A 16,205-nucleotide genomic window follows, 5' to 3' on the forward strand; every position below is an offset into this window, starting at 1 on the left:
TATATATGGGACGCCTGCCACAACATGGCTTGATAAGTGGTGCATCGGTTCTCACCTGGGATCTGAACCTGCGAACCCTGGGCCACCAAAGCAGAACGCTCGAACTTAACTGCTACGACACTGGGCTGGCCCCTCTTTTTTTTTTCCGGGAAGATTGACCCTGCGCTAACATCTGTTGCCAATCTTCCCCCTTTTTTTTTCTTCCCAAAGCCCCAGTGGGTAGTTGTGTATCATAGCTGTGGAGTTGTAGCTCTTCTATGTGGGCCACTGCCTCAGCGTGGCTTGATGAGTGGTGAGTAGATCTGAGTCCAGGATCCGAACGGGTGAACCCCAGGCCACCAAAGCAGAACGCTTGAACTTAACCGCTATGCCACCGGGCTGGCCCAACCAATAATATTCTTTATAGCCTTTTTTCCCCTCCAGTGCATAATTCAATCTAGGATCATATATTGTATTTAGTTGTCATGTCTCTTAGTCTCCTTTATTAATTTTATTTATTTATTTATTTTTCCCCCCAAAGCCCCAGTAGATAGTTGTATGTCATAGCTGCACATCCTCCTAGTTGCTGTATGTGGCACGCGGCCTCAGCATGGCCGGAGAAGCGGTGCGTCGGTGCGCGCCCGGGATCTGAACCCGGGGCCGCCAGCAGCGGAGCCACGCATTTAACCACTAAGCCACGGGGCCGGCCCTCTTAGTCTCCTTTAATCTCGAACATTTCCACAACTTTTCTTCCTCTTTTATGGTATTGACACTTTTGAAGAATACAGTTATTCCCCCTGCCTTTTATAAAAAAATAGAATTTTCCTCATTTTTGGTGTGTGTGGTGTTGCCTCATGATTAGATTCAAGCTATATATTCTGACCAGACTATTACATTAATGATACTGTATCTTTCTCAGGGCATCACATCTGGAGGCACATGATGTCCATCCACCCCCCATTAGTGATGCTAATTTTGATTTTTTGGCCCAGGTGTTGTCTGATTGCTTCCCTATGTAGTTAATTTTTTATAGTTACTAGTTTTTCCCTTGCAACTAATATGCAAGTTGTGGGGAGACATTTTAAGACCGTGCCAATGTCCTACTCCCCATCACAAATTTCCCCCTAGGTTGAGCATCCATTGACGATTCTTCTGTGATTCCGCATTTACTATGTTTATTGAAAAGCAATGATTTTCAAACTCCAGTATTCCCTCCATATTTTCAAGTCATCACTCAGCATTTGACTGTAAGCAAGAGCCTTCCTTTCTCCTCTAGAAGTTTTTTTTGCCTACTACACTTAATTCTTCCCCCACCCACTTTTTCAACTAGTTTTGTGCTCAGATACTGACATCATGTAGAAAACACTCACACACACACAGGACTTTGCTCTGAGAAATTCAGTGGTTTCTGAGGGTGTGGCTCAGCCTTGGTCTCTGAAGCACTGCTCTTTGCTGACATTAGATGATTGTGGCCATGGCCAGATGAGGATGGGGGCCATTTGTGGTGGTGGGAGTGCAGGAGGATTTGGGGGGGCTGCACCTCACTTTATGCATATTCTCATAGACTCTCAGGGTTGGAAGGTGTCTTAAAAGTTATCTAGTGGGGCCGGCCTGGTGGGGCAAGTGGTTAAGTGCGTGCGCTCCGCTGCGGCGGCCCGGAGTTCGCCGGTTTGGATCCTGGGCGTGCACCAACGCACCGCTTGTCAAGCCATGCTGTGGTGGCGTCCCATATAAAGTGGAGGAAGATGGACATGGATGTTAGCCCAGGGCCAGTCTTCCTCAACAAAAAGAGGAGGATTGGCAGATGTTAGCTCAGGGCTGATCTTCCTCACACACACACAAAAAAAGTTATCTAGGCAACTCTGCTTTCCATGAAGTAATGGATGAAATAAAAGTAAATCATCTCATGTTTCATATGCAGCTGAGAGATTTTCTTACATAAAAGAGCACTGCCAACAATTGAATTTAATGAGAAGAAACTCTGTATTTCAAGCAACAGCCCCTGATTTGTTTAAAAACCAAATCAATATTTTTTAGTGTGGCATAGGATTTTCTTAAAGAGGCATGCCTCTCTATTGAGGAGCTGTAAAACAGCTTCTTCTTTTTTTTTTTTTTTAATTGATGTTTTAATGGTTTCTAACATTGTGAAATTTTGGGTTGTACATTTTTGTTTGTCCATCACCATATATATGACTCCCTTCACCCCTTGTGCCCACCCCCCACCCCCACTGCCCCTGGTAACCACAGTCCAGTTTTCTTTGTCCATGTGTTGGTTTATATTCCACATATGAGTGAGATCATACAGTGTTTGTCTTTCTCTTTCTGGCTTATTTCACTTAACATAATACGCTCCAGGCCCATCCATGTTGTTGCAAATGGGACGATTTTGTCTTTTTTTATGGCTGAGTAGTATTCCATTGTATATATATACCACATTTTCTTAATCCAATTGTCAGTCGAGGGATACTTAGGTTGCTTCCCCTTCTTGGCTATGGTGAATAATGCTGCAATGAACATAGGGGTGCATAAGCCTCTTTGGATTGTTGATTTCAGGTGCGTTGGATAGATTCCCAGTAGTGGGATGGCTGGATCATAGGGCATCTCTATTTTTAATTCTTTGAGGAATCTCCATACCGTTTTCCATAGAGGCTGCACCAATTTGCATTCCCACCAGCTGTGTACGAGGGTTCCTGTTTCTCCACATCCTCTCCAACACTTGTTGTTTTTTGTCTCGGTGATTATAGCCATTCTAATGGGCGTGAGGTGGTATCTTAGTGTTGTTTTGATTTGCATTTCCCTGATGATTAGTGATGTTGAGCATCTTTTCATGTGCCTATTGGCCATCTGTATATCTTCCTTGGAGAAGTGTCTGTTCATTTCCTCTGCCCATTTTTTGATCGGGTTGTTTGTTTTTTTGTTGTTCAGTTGTGTGAGTTCTTTATATATTATGGAGATCAACCCCTTGTCAGATGTATGTTTTGCAAATATTCTCTCCCAGCTGGTTGGTTGTCTGTTCATCTTGATTCTGGTTTCATTTGTCTTATAAAAGCTCTTTAATCTGATAGAGTCCCACTTGTTTATTTTTTCTTTAGTTTCCGTAGTCTGGGTAGGCATGTCATCTGAAAAGATTCCTTTAAAACCAATGTCAAATAGTGTGTTGCCTATATTTTCTTCTATGAGTTTTATAGTTTCAGGTCTCACCTTCAGGTCTTTGATCCATTTTGAGTTAATTTTTGTGAATGGCGATAGCACATGGTCCACTTTCATTCTTTTGCATGTGGCTGTCCAGTTTTCCCAACACCATTTATTGCAGAGACTTTCCTTTCTCCATTGCATGGTCTTAGCACCTTTGTCGAAAATTAGCTGTCCGTATATGTGTGGTTTTATTTCTGGGCTTTCAATTCTGTTCCATTGATCTGTGTGTCTGTTTTTGTACCAGTACCATGCTGTTTTGATTACTGTTGCTTTGTAGTATGTTTTGAAGTCAGGGATTGTGATGTCTCCTGCTTTGTTCTTTTTTTTTAGGATTTCTTTAGCTATTCGGGGTCTTTTGTTGCCCCATATAAATTTTAGTATTCTTTTTTCTATTTCTGTGAAGAATGTCATTGGGATTCTGATTGGGATTGCATTGAATCTGTAGATTACTTTAGGTAATATAGACATTTTAACTATGTTTATTCTTCCAATCCACGTGCATGGGATATCTTTCCATTTCTTTATGTCATCATGGATTTCTTTCAATAATGTCTTGTAGTTCTCATTGTATAGGTCCTTCACCTCCTTGGTAAGATTTATTCCTAGGTATTTTATTCTTTTTGATGCAATTGTAAATGGTATTATCTTTTTGAGCTCTCTTTCTGTTAGTTCATTATTAGCATATAGAAATGCAACTGATTTTTGTAGATTGATTTTGTACCCTGCAACTTTTCTGTAGTTGTTGATTGTTTCTAATAGTTTTCCAACAGATTCTTTAGGGTTTTCTATATATACAATCATGTCATCTGCAAATAGTGAGAGTTTCACTTCTTCATTACCTATTTGGATTCCTTTTATTCCTTTCTCTTGCCTAATTGCTCTGGCCAAAACCTCCAGTACTATGTTGAACAGGAGTGGTGAGAGTGGGCAGCCCTGCCTCGTTCCTGTTCTCAGAGGAATGGCTTTCAGTCTTTCCCCGTTGAGTATGATGTTGGCTGTGGGTTTGTCATATATGGCCTTTATTATGTTGAGGTACTTTCCTTCTATTCCCATTTTATTGAGAGTTTTTATCATAAATGGATGTTGTATCTTGTCAAATGCCTTCTCTGCGTCTATTGAGATGATCATGTGGTTTTTATTCTTTGTTTTGTTGATGTGATGTATCACGTTGATTGATTTGCGGATGTTGAACCATCCCTGCGTCCCTGGTATAAATCCCACTTGATCATGGTGTATGATCTTTTTAATGTATTGTTGTATTCAGTTTGCCAATATTTTGTTGAGGATTTTTGCATCAATGTTCATCAGCGATATTGGCCTGTAATTTTCTTTCTTTGTATTGTCTTTGTCTGGTTTTGGTATCAGGGTGATGTTGGCCTCATAGAATGATTTAGGAAGTGTTCCATCTTCCTCTATTTTTTGGAATAGTTTGAGAAGGATGGGTATTAAATCTTCTTTGAATGTTTGGTAAAATTCACTGGAGAAGCCATCTGGTCCTGGACTTTTATTTTTTGGGAGGTTTTTGATTACTATTTCAATCTCTTTACTTGTTATTGGTCTATTCAGATTCTCCATTTCTTCTTGGTTCAATTTTGGGAGGTTGTATAAGTCTAAGAATTTATCCATTTCTTCTAGATTGTCCAATTTGTTGGCATATAATTTCTCATAGTATTCTCTCATAATCCTCTGTATTTCCATGGTATCCATTGTAATTTCTCCTCTTTCATTTCTAATTTTATTTATTTGAGCCTTTTCTCTTTTTTCTTAGTGAGCCTGGCTAAGGGTTTGTCGATTTTGTTTATCTTCTCGAAGAACCAACTCTTTGTTTCATTAATCCTTTCTACTGTTTTTTTGGTCTCAATTTCATTTATTTCTGCTCTGATTTTTATTATTTCTCTCCTTCTGCTGGCTTTGGGCTTTGTTTGTTCTTCTTTTTCTAGTTCTGTTAGGTGTAATTTAAGGTTGCCTATTAGGGCTTTTTCTTGTTTGTTAGGGTGGGCTTGTATCGCTATGAGTTTCCCTCTCAGGACCGCTTTTGCTGCATCCCATATGGTTTGATATGGCATATTATCATTTTCGTTTGTTTCCAGATAGTTTTTGATTTCTCCTTTAATTTCATCAATGATCCATTGGTTGTTCAGTAGCATGTTGTTTAATCTCCACATTTTTGTCACTTTCCCAGTTTTTTTTTCATGGTTGATTTCCAGTTTCATAGCCTTATGGTCTGAAAAGATGCTTGTTATGATTTCAATCTTCTTAAATTTATTGAGGCTTGCTTTGTTTCCCAACATATGGTCTATCCTAGAGAATGTTCCATGCGCGCTTGAGAAGAATGTGTAGTCAGCTAAAACAGCTTCTTTTTAAGGTCTTTCTGGACTCCTCTTGAAAACAGTTGAAAGAAGACCAGGCATAGAGGGTGTAACATTTGTTACCTAACCAGGTTTGTATTGCATGTTGCACAATATGCCAATCACTGAGATGATGACTTTGCAGCAGAGAAAGGGTTTATTCACAAGGCAGCCAAGCGAGGAGATGGGAGAACAAATCTCAAATCCGCCTCCCCAAAAATGACAGTTAGGGATATTTATGGGATAAAGCAGGCAGGGTGGTCTGAAGTGTGCGGATAGATGATTGGAGGTAAGGAAAAGTGAGAGAATTGATGATCTGCACAAGCATAGTCAAGCTTCATGGCTCTTCATAGGACGCATGTTCACAAAATGGTGGTATTAGCATAAACTGAGGGTGGAGTTTTTGGCTCCCTAAGGTCAAACAGTCACCTCTCGGTCATCCGCATAGGCCCCGTTGATAAGTCGCTGCTCTTAAATAACCTGAACTGGACAAGGAGTCGACTTACAGTTCCTGAAAAACTTAAGCACCCCTTATCCTGGTGACCCAGGCATCAGAGATGTTATCTATAGGGTGGGCTTTCGTAATGCCATATCTAACTACTTTTGCAAACAGACAACGAACTGAGTATAGTTAAAAGCAAGTTGGCCCCTGGTTTCACATTCCCAGAGAAAGAGAGCCAGGCAGACCTTAAAACCTATTCCTAGTCCCTGTTTTGTCTGATTTTATCAGCACAGGGAGGAGACAAATGAAAGACACCTGGGGCCTGGAGATGCTGGCAGAGCCTGCTGCTGCATCTGTGATGCCCTGAGTCCCAGAAAATTCGCTCAACTACTTTCAAAACCAACTAGAAAACTCAGAAAACAGCTTGCCTGGCCCTTTGATGTCACTGAGAAGGACTCTAGGATTCTCAAGGAAAGGAAATGTGCCTTGTGAGAAGAAAGGCAGGAAGTCTTTTGGAAAGTGAAACTAAATGTCCTCTGCGTTGGTTCCCTTGGGGCTGGGGAATTCTGGCATTGTGCAGCCTTGGGGTGAGGTGGTGCAGCTTTGTTCTGGCGTGAAGATGAGTCACCATCCTGCAGCCAGAAGCCTGGTGAGCTCTAGCAGGAAGGCATCCCCAGTGACTGGGCGGTGGTCACCTCAGACAGGACTCCTGCCCACCACCCAGCCAGTGCCAGGTCAGCCCCTCCCCAGAACACGTTGGTCATGCCCCCTTTGGGGCTTTCTGCTGCAGGGTAGCGGCTGGGGGCGGTGGTGGTGGTGTGGATGGGGAGGACAATGCAGAAAAGATGAGGGCCGTAGACTATGTGTCAATTTTGTATTTAATTGTGTAAAATATTTATGTAGGCCCAAAGTAAAAACTGTAACTTGAGGACTCAGAGAAGTCTGCATTGTGTCCCTGTCCCTTCCCCTCCCACATAGAGAACCACTTTATTAGTTTTTTAATTTATCCTATTGTTTCTTTTGGAAAAAAACACCCATCTCTCCCCTTTGCTGTAAAAGAGGTAGCACCCTAAAATACTAACCTTCACCTCGCTTCCTTCGGGTAACAGAGTCTCCCGAGAAGTGTACAGAGATTGTCTTCTGCTGCCTACGTGCGTGGGGATGCCCCACAGTTCTTTCAGCCACTCCTTCCTGTGGCATGAGGGTTAGTTCCAGTCTTGGGTTATTCCAAATAATGCTGCAGTAAATAAACATCCCTGTGCACGCGTCATATCGTATTTTTGCCACAGTGTCTTTGTGAGCCTTCCCCTTTGGAAGGAGGGAGTTAATTCTCTTCTTGTCACCTATGGGTGACCTTTTCTATGACTGGGGATTAGGTATCTGTCCTTCTCTGCATCTACTCTAGATTTTTGGCCGTCGTCCTAACTGTGTGAATTTCCTGCATTTCCTGTTTCCTCAACAGGAGGGGCCTGGCAAGCCAGCCTGCGGGAGTAGGGACGGGTGTTCCTCATGTGCTCTTTATGACCTGGATCAGCATGGTGGGAATAGATATGTTTACTGGATACCAAGCAATTCGAGGTGTCTTGGGAGAAGTTTTACAAGTTAGTGGAGAATCATTTCTGATCTGAGTTGAGGGCAAGCCACTGAGTGCATGGCTTATATACCAGGCTTTTCTACGGGAGGGTGGAGGGGCTGGGTGGTATCCACTCGGAAAGCCTCACATAGCAGCGTCTGGGAATACAGGCACCTGCTCTCCCTGCACCCTTCAGAATTAGGTCACCCTCCGTGGGGAGGGAAGGAACCCCAGGTGGGGCTGGAACCCCAGGCCAGCAGTGACAGGGCAGAATGTTGAGTCTGAGGGGACATCTGGTGTGGTGTGGTTCCAGATGCTGCTTGTGTGTTTCAGAGCGAGAGAGGCCAGAGGGAGGGACTTGGCAGTGGTGTGATTAGTGCTCTGAATCTTTGCGCAGAAACCATGCCCTCAGGAAAATATTCCAGAATCTGCCACTGGGCTAAACTGCTATTGAACAGACAGGTTTTTGGTGTAATCTCTCAGTGATGAAGTTTATCGGAGCCCATATCTCATTTTTTTCTGCAAATTTAAACTTCAGAATCCAACACACCCCACTTTCCTAGGAATCTCTCTTTCTGCCTAACTGGGAGGTTGCATGATCTGATGTTGATGAGAGTGACCATTACTGAGCACTGGTCATGTGCCAGGCACTGCTCTAAGAGCTGTCTAGGGCTTCTCTCATCTAATCCTCCAGTCACCAGGAGTGGGTCCACTGCTGTTCTCACCTAATGATGAGGAAACCGAGACCTAAGAGGTCTGGTGCTTTGCTGAAGGTCACGAGCTAGAAAGGAGTCGAGATTTGAACCCAGCAGTCCCCCCAGCACTCCCCCTCCCAAGGGGCTCTCCACTGCGTAGCTACAGGAGCACAGGCAACAGCTTCACTTCTCTGAAAAACAAGCAAGTGTCTTTCAGTTTTGCAATTCTGCGATTTCAAAGTTTAGACATGACTTCCTTCTCCCAAGGTGAGGAGGAATTTACAGTGCTCTGTACGACCGCAGCTGGGGTCCCTTTTGGTCTGTTCTCTGGTCTGGGGGATACCGGACTCGCTCAGCCTGAGCTGAACCCCCAGGACTGACTCTTCACGGAAGTTAATCACTAACTCAGGCCTCGGAGACAAGGGCAGAGCTTGCTGGATTCTACTGAGAGCCTGCCGTGTGTGGGAGAAGAAAAGCTTCAAGTTACACTTTCCTGTTACTGTCATGTGACAATAACGCATCTGCTGCTTCCTTTCTGTGGTGGATTCTTATTCAGAGGAACCGGGGACTCTGCAGGCACTCTTCAAAGCAGTGCTGTCCTCAGCCAAGGCCAAAGGTGTGACTCAGTTAACCCCAGGGCAGTGGTGGTTTTTGACCTGCCCAAGTTGGGTCTCTGGGCCTTTCTTTTCTTTTCCTTTCTTTTTTGGTGTCTGCCAGCCTCTCTAGATCCAGTGACAGATAGATGCTGACTCAACCCAACTAAGCTTTCTACCAGGAACACTTGAGCTGATGACTCATGTGCTCTTGACTCCCCACCCATCATCTGCAAGGAAATCTAAGTGTTTGGGGGAAGATATTTGAAGAGTCTGAGTACTTCCCTTTCTAGGAGGCAGAGCAACCCCAGTTTCCATGGAGAAGTTGGGAGCATCTGCTGACACTCTAACTTTTGAAACCAGCACGAAGGTTTGGACAGTTTCTCCAGGTCTTCTCAACTAGGGTCCAGCCTTTAATGACTGTGAGGGCTCAGAGCTGCTTGTCTCTGTCTTGCTGCTTCTTCCTCTCTCTCTGATTCTCTGTCCTTCCCACCTTTCCTAGAACAATCAGAAGTGTGTTCACCTTTGGCTGTGGAGGTGAAGCTGTTGCTCTTTCAGTCACGCATACCCTTTGAATTATTTCCAGAGAGAGGTATTTCTTTTTTATTGACTGAAGCCACTTCTTTTCTGCTTGGATCAAATATGTACCGTATTTTCAGGTGGTCATTTTAGCCACGTTTTAGCTGCACTGAAGCCAACTCATTTATAATCACATGCTGTTTACAATAGCCTTCAAAAATAATTGCACATATTTTTAAATTCCTACTGTGATCTCTACAAAAGAGATTTCTCTGTTTTTGGAGGAATCAGATCACTCCAGAATCCTACCATCTGAAAAAAAAATTGCCATTTGATATTTCTGTTGTCTTGTTAGATCCTTCCCTATGCTTTCTTCACTTTGCTGATCCAAAAGGGAGGATGCTTTTGCATAAACCCTGGGTTTGCCAAGTTTCAAATACGTATTCTGTTATTTAACACCAATTGACATTCTGTGGTCAAACCAGGTGAAGTCTGAATTTTAATCAGGACCTGGCATTCCGCCTTGGAGTTAATGGATTAATTCCAGACCAGGACCAGGATCTTGAGAACTCTCTGCCTTTGGTACTGATGAATGGAGTGGTTGGTTAGAAACATTAAACCCTTAAAATGAGGATTCTCTAAAAAGTGGTTCTTTTTTTTTGATCCCTTGTAACCTTTATTTTTTTGTTTATTGCAGTAACATTGGTTTATAACGTTGTATAAATTTCAGGTGTACATCATTATACTTCTATTTCTGCATAGACTACATCATGTTCACCACCCAAATACTAATTATAACCCATCACCACATACATGTGCCGAATTATCCCTTTTGCCCTCCTCCCTCCCCCCTTCCCCTCTGGTAACCACCAATCCAATCTCTGTCTCTATGTGTTTGTTTATTGTTGTTATTATCTTAAAAAGTGGTTCTATATCTTCTTCTTTCAAGGATCCTTTCTTTCAAGAATCAGCCTTGTACAGGATGGATGGGACCCATAGAGGCCACTGTGTCGTTGTCAACAACCACAGCTTTACTACGCTGTCAGACAGACGAGGGACCAATAAAGATGCTGGTAAGAAGAAAGTCTGCATTTGATAGTGTATCAAATGCAAGGTGGGGATCTTAAAATCATTTTTTATTTTCACATTTTCTTTCTGTAAATCTACATATAAGGATGATATCATAAATATTTCTAAGCCTCTTATATACTCCTGGTGTATAAGTCCATCTGGTCTGCTATAACAAAATACTGTAAACTAGATGGCTTATAAAGCCAGCCCTGGTGGTCTAGTGGTTAAGATTCAGTGCTATCACTCCCGTGGGGGGTTTGTGTCTGGTGAAGGAACCACACCACCCGTCTGTCGGTTGTCATACTGTGGTGGCTGCATGTTGCTGTGATGCTGAAAGCTATGCCACCATTATTTCAGATCCCAGAAGGGTCACCCATGGTGGACAGGTTTCAGTGGTGCTTCCAGACTAAGACAGACTAGGAAGAAGGACCTGGCCACCCACTTCTGAGAAAACTGGCCCTGAACACCCTGTGAATAGCAGCAGAGCACTGTCTGACAGAGCGCCGGAAGGGGAGAGGATGGCGCAAAAAGACTGGGCAAGTCTCCGCTCTGCTATCCACAGGGTCACTAGGATCTGAATCTACTCAGGGCACTAACGACAAAAACGGCTTTTAAACAACAAACATCTATTTCTCATGATTTTGGACACTGGGAAGTCCGAGATCAAGGCTCTGGTGAGAACCCGCTTCTTAGACGGCCGTCTTCTCGCTGTAGCCTAACGTGGCAGAAGGGGCGAGAGAGCTCTCTGACATCTCTTTATGGGCCCCACCCCCATGACCTAATCACCTCCCAAAGACCCCGCTTCCTAATACTGGCACCTTGGGGGTTAGGATGTCAACATATGAATTTGGGGGGGACACAAACATTCAGACCATCACGCCTGGGGTGTCACCAACCTGCTTGGAGAGGACAAGAGTCCCTGACCATTTACGGCTCTGTGGCTTGGGGGAGAGCATGCTGGGTCAGCACGAGAAAACCTGGGTTGAGCTCTGGCTGCACAGCTAAGTGGGTCTGCACCATGGGAGGGTCACAGTCCTCAGCTTCCTCATCTGTGAAACAGGATGAAACTCAGGCCTCTGCTGACTCTCAGGACCACTGTGATAGCACGTGGGTCCTACAGACAGGCAGGTTCATTGTAAAATTTTATAGTTATGAAAGTAAAAAAATCCAAAGCTTCAGGCTATTTGCTGTGCAATTTTTGTAACTATCAGCATTGTTTCACCCCTTCGTTTTATTTCACTTCACTCGATTTCAATTCATTATTTCCCCTTTTTCTCCTTTTCTTTACAGACTGCCTGAGGCATGTGTTTCAGTGGCTTGGGTTCAAGGTGCAGAGATATGATAATGTGACTAAAGGGCACCTGGATGAGATTCTGCAGAAATATAAGAGCCTTCCGGGCCATGCTAATGGAGACTGCTTCGTGTTCTGTGTTCTGACCCATGGGGAATTTGGAGCTGTCTACTCTTCAGATGAGGCCCTCATTCCCATTCGGGAGATCATGTCTCACTTTACAGCCCAGCAGTGCCCTGGTCTGGCTCACAAACCCAAGCTCTTTTTCATCCAGGCCTGTCAAGGCGAAAAGATACAACCTTCTGTATCCATTGTGGCAGATGCTATAAATCCTGAGAATGCGACCCCTTCCCTTCAGGACAGTATTCCTGTTGAGGCGGATTTCCTTCTTGGCCTGGCCACTGTCCCTGGCTACGTATCCTTTCGGCATGTGGAGGAAGGTAGCTGGTATATTCAATCTCTGTATAATCATCTGAAGTCCTTGGTTCCAAGGTGAGAGTTTTGAGTTGTTCCATCCACCTACCTGTTCATCTGTCTATCTATCCACCTACCTGTTCGTCCATCTATCCACCCACCCACCTATGCATCCATCCATTCATCAATCTGTCCATCCATCCGTCCATCCGTCCATCCATCCATCCATCCGTCCGTGTATCCATCATCCATTTAAACATCTCTCCGTCCATCCATCCAAACATCTGTCTATCTATCCATCTATCCATCCATCCAACAAACCTGTATTGAGCACAGCGTGAAACTGGAAAGGAAGATACAGAATAAAAAAGACACAGGCACTGCCCTGAAGTTGCTCACAATCTAGAGAGATAGACAAGTAGATGGGAAGAGCATCCCCCACTGGGAAACACACATTGTAAAGCATAGGTGTTATGGGAACACACAGAACTAGTACGTCACCCAGGTTTGGAGGATCAGGGGAAGCTTCTAGAGATGACAAACAGATGTTAGATAAATATTAGGGATGAAAGACATGCTGGGCAGAGGGAACAGCATGAATAAAGCCCGGGGCCTTGTATTGGTTCCTTCACTTATTCATTCATCAGTCACTCATGTTCACTCAGTGCCTGTGTGCTGCCGGCACCATCACACCCTTGGTCTCCTGCCACTGTTCTGACAACTTGCCTCTGTTTCTGCCACATCTCCTTACCTGGCACCCTGGAAATGGACCTTCACCAAGGTTCTGCCCTGAACCTCATTCTCTGCTCTCTCGCTATAGCTCCTCCTGGCAGCTTTAGCTGTACCTCGAGGCCACTGGCACCTCCATGAAAACATCTCCCAAATGCTCATCTCTGAGTTTCTGGAGGGCAGAGTTGTTCCATTCAACTTTATATCCTCAGCACCTGACACAGTATCTGGTATATTGTTGAGCTTGATAAGTATTTGGGGGACCAATGACTGACTGAGTCAACTTCATTCTTCAGATCAGTCCTACACATTTCTCATAGCCTGCCAGGCATCCCACCTCTGTGTTGCCCTTGGACCTCACATTCAGCATGCACAGTCCTCAGTCCATCTTCCCAGCCCTCTCCAGGAGCTCATACTCCTGAGTCCCGTTTCTAGGAATGATCACAATGTTCGTCTGGGAATTCAGGATTGGGGATCAGGATTGGAGCCTTGAATCACCTTAGCTTTTCCCTCTTCTTTTTTTTTTTTTTTTTGTGAGGAAGATCAACCCTGAGCTAACACCTGCCAGTCCTCCTCTTTTTGCTGAGGAAGATTGGCCCTGGGCTAACATCCGTGCCGATCTTCCTCCACTTTATGTGGGACGCCGCCACAGCATGGCCTGACAAGCGGTGTGTTGGTGCGTGCCCAGGATCCGAACCCAAGCTGCCAGCAGCAGAGCGCACGCACTTAACTGCTACGCCATGGGGCTGGCCCCTTCCCTCTTCTTTATGAACCCCTTGATCCCCACCATAGCTATCAAAGACCAATGTCCTATGGCTTCAGGGACAAGGCAGTATTTATCGAGAGCCTACTGTGTGCCTACTGTACTGGATACTAAGCTAGGGGGTAGGGTACAGTTATGACCAAGAGAGGTGAAATCTCTTCTCCATGGAGCTTACAGTCCAATGAGAGGAAGGCAGATAATAAAAATGTAAGTACGTGAATATTTAAATTAATAAGATAATTTCAGGAAGTGATACCTGCTATGAAGAAAGAAAAACAGAGTAATGATATAGAGAGTGGGGCAGGGAGCCACTTGAGAAGGCTTCTTGGTAGGGTGATAATTCAAGTGAGACTGAATCATGAGGAGGAGTGGGCCACAGGAAGACATGGGGAAGGAGAGACCTGCCAGTGTGAACAGGACGCCAGGAACGAGAGCCAGGAGGGCCTGCATCCCCCTTGAAAGATAACAGTGAGGAGGAGGAGGAGGAGGAGGAGGAGAACACTAATAAGACTACAAATGATGGTCAACGGAATATCGTATCCAGTGTTCTAAGTGCTTTACATAAGTGACCTCACTTCATTCTCATGTCAGCCCTTGAAAGGAGTGCTGTCATGGTCCCCGTTTTGGAGCTGGGAGAACTGAGGCATAGTGAAGTGAGCAGCCTGCCCAAGACCACGTAATCGTGGTGGAGCCATGATTCAAGCTTGAGTTCTGTCTTCAGAGCCTGTGCTTTGCTGCCAATGATATGTATTGCCCACTCCTGGAACATTCTGGTAAATGCTCCACATTCTGCAAGCCCAGGCTCAAATCTACCTCCTCTATGGAGGCTTCTCTTCTCCTCCCAGCCAGAAGTGCTGTCTTTCTCCTCCAAACTTGCAGTGGAACTTTTGTTACGTGGTGTAGATCACGTTCTGCCTTGTATTATGGATCTCGTGTATATGCCATGCTTGGTAAGTTTCGTGTCTGCATTCTAAGTGTTCATGAATTGTGTCATTAGCTTTATAGCCCTCCCAAGACCAAGAATAGAGAGGGCATTATTAATAGTAGGTTCACTCTCTCTCTCTCTCTCTGTATCACCTACTTATCTATTCTTTCTATCTATCTATCCATCCACCAGCTTGAAAGAGGAACATGGAAAAATTCCATGTATGCAAAATTCCATTATGGACTTAGTGCATTAAATGCAAGGTGTGATTATTATAATATTCTTAAACACTGAATATAGAATTGAAAATTTTTATATAATTTAACATCTCTTTTTCGATTTCAGAAGAAGTATTTCTTTATATTTGGCAGGATTCCAGTTAGACTCTTGGCGTGTCAGACTAGGAAGAAGCCACATGCTTTAGGGTCTTCCTTCCAAGACTTTGTATGTGATTTCTGTCTCCTGATTGAAAATATTTTTTCTTCTCTGCATGCAGACGTGAAGATATCTTATCCATCCTCACCGCTGTCAATGATGATGTGAGTCGACAGGTGGACAGAGGTGGGACAAAGAAACAGATGCCCCAGCCTGCTTTCACTCTACGTAAAAAGCTAGTGTTCCCTGTGCCAAAGGAAGAGCTTTGATTACAGGGGAGAATTTTTATCGACTCTTAGACTTGAAAGGCACCTTTGGTCATCTCCAGCCTCCCACCCAGCATAGGAATCGGTGACAGATGGTGAGCTGGCCTCGCCTGTCATTCTAATGATACGAAATGCCCTATTGTCTTACACTGCAAATTCTGGGTTGTTTTTTTTTTTTTTTTGGCAAGTCTAAATGTTAGAAAACTTTCCATATTGAAGCCTTGGATTGTGGTCTTGGCTTTAGTTGTGCAGCCCGAGAAAAAGTAATTGGGCTTGGTTTGTGCATCTCTGAAGGAGAAGGGGGGGACCAGGTACATTTTAAGGTTCCTTTTAGCTCTGAGAACCACTGTTCTCAGCCTAGACTGAGCTCAGACGTCCTCTCTATGACCACCCCTTGTTAGAATCCTGCGTCCCCTCAGCATGGCCTTGCTCTGGACACTGGATGACCACGAGATCACAGTTCGCTGACCCTCTCACTGCTCTGCCTTCCTAAGGCTTCTCTTCTGCATCTCCACTGAGGAGAAAATTTGGTCCATGCCACGCCCATTTCCTGCTTCCGTGTAAGGAAGGTGCTCCTGCAGGAATGGTTGTCTCTGGTTAAGAACAGGGTTGGCTCTAAGAAGATGACAGCTCAGTGCAAAGAGAGACACATTCAGCTACTCTGGGAGCAGAAACTTTACCACCTGATGTTAAAGTCCATGTTGGTCAGAACCTTTTAGCTGCTGGTGACACGACACCTGACTCAAACCGATTAGAGCAAAGAAGGGAATTTATTGCCTCTTTCACCTGAAAACACATGAATGAGTGGCTGAATGAGTAGCGCTGGCTTCAGGTGAGGCTTGAATCAGCACCCAGTCTGCAGTACAGCATCTCTCTCTTGGCTGGAGGTCCTCGGGGTTGGCAGCTGCACTGAGCTGACTGCAGTCAACAGCCCTGCCTTGTCACTAACACGCTCTGTTCCTCTGGCCCAAAGAATGAGGGGAGAGACAGCCCGAGGGACTGAGCTGTTCACAGGGATTGTTGCTCT

At 44.5% G+C, this 16,205-nt stretch overlaps 1 protein-coding gene across 2 annotated transcripts in view; it reads left to right on the forward strand.

Annotated features, from left to right (window-relative positions):
- The window catches only part of CASP10 (caspase 10), a 32,307-nt gene extending 16,953 nt beyond the window's left edge, over nucleotides 1-15,354 (forward strand). For both annotated transcript variants that reach the window (XM_058549585.1, XM_058549584.1), the window contains 3 exons: nucleotides 10,294-10,417; nucleotides 11,706-12,198; nucleotides 15,034-15,354. In XM_058549585.1, the coding sequence (XP_058405568.1) occupies nucleotides 10,294-10,417; nucleotides 11,706-12,198; nucleotides 15,034-15,181 (765 nt within the window). In that variant the 3' untranslated portion in view covers nucleotides 15,182-15,354. The remainder of the gene's footprint in view (nucleotides 1-10,293; nucleotides 10,418-11,705; nucleotides 12,199-15,033) is intronic.
- The last annotated feature ends 851 nt before the right edge of the window (nucleotides 15,355-16,205 follow it).

Source organism: Diceros bicornis, chromosome 10, assembly GCF_020826845.1.
Source record: "Diceros bicornis minor isolate mBicDic1 chromosome 10, mDicBic1.mat.cur, whole genome shotgun sequence".
NCBI classification, from domain to species: domain Eukaryota; kingdom Metazoa; phylum Chordata; class Mammalia; order Perissodactyla; family Rhinocerotidae; genus Diceros; species Diceros bicornis.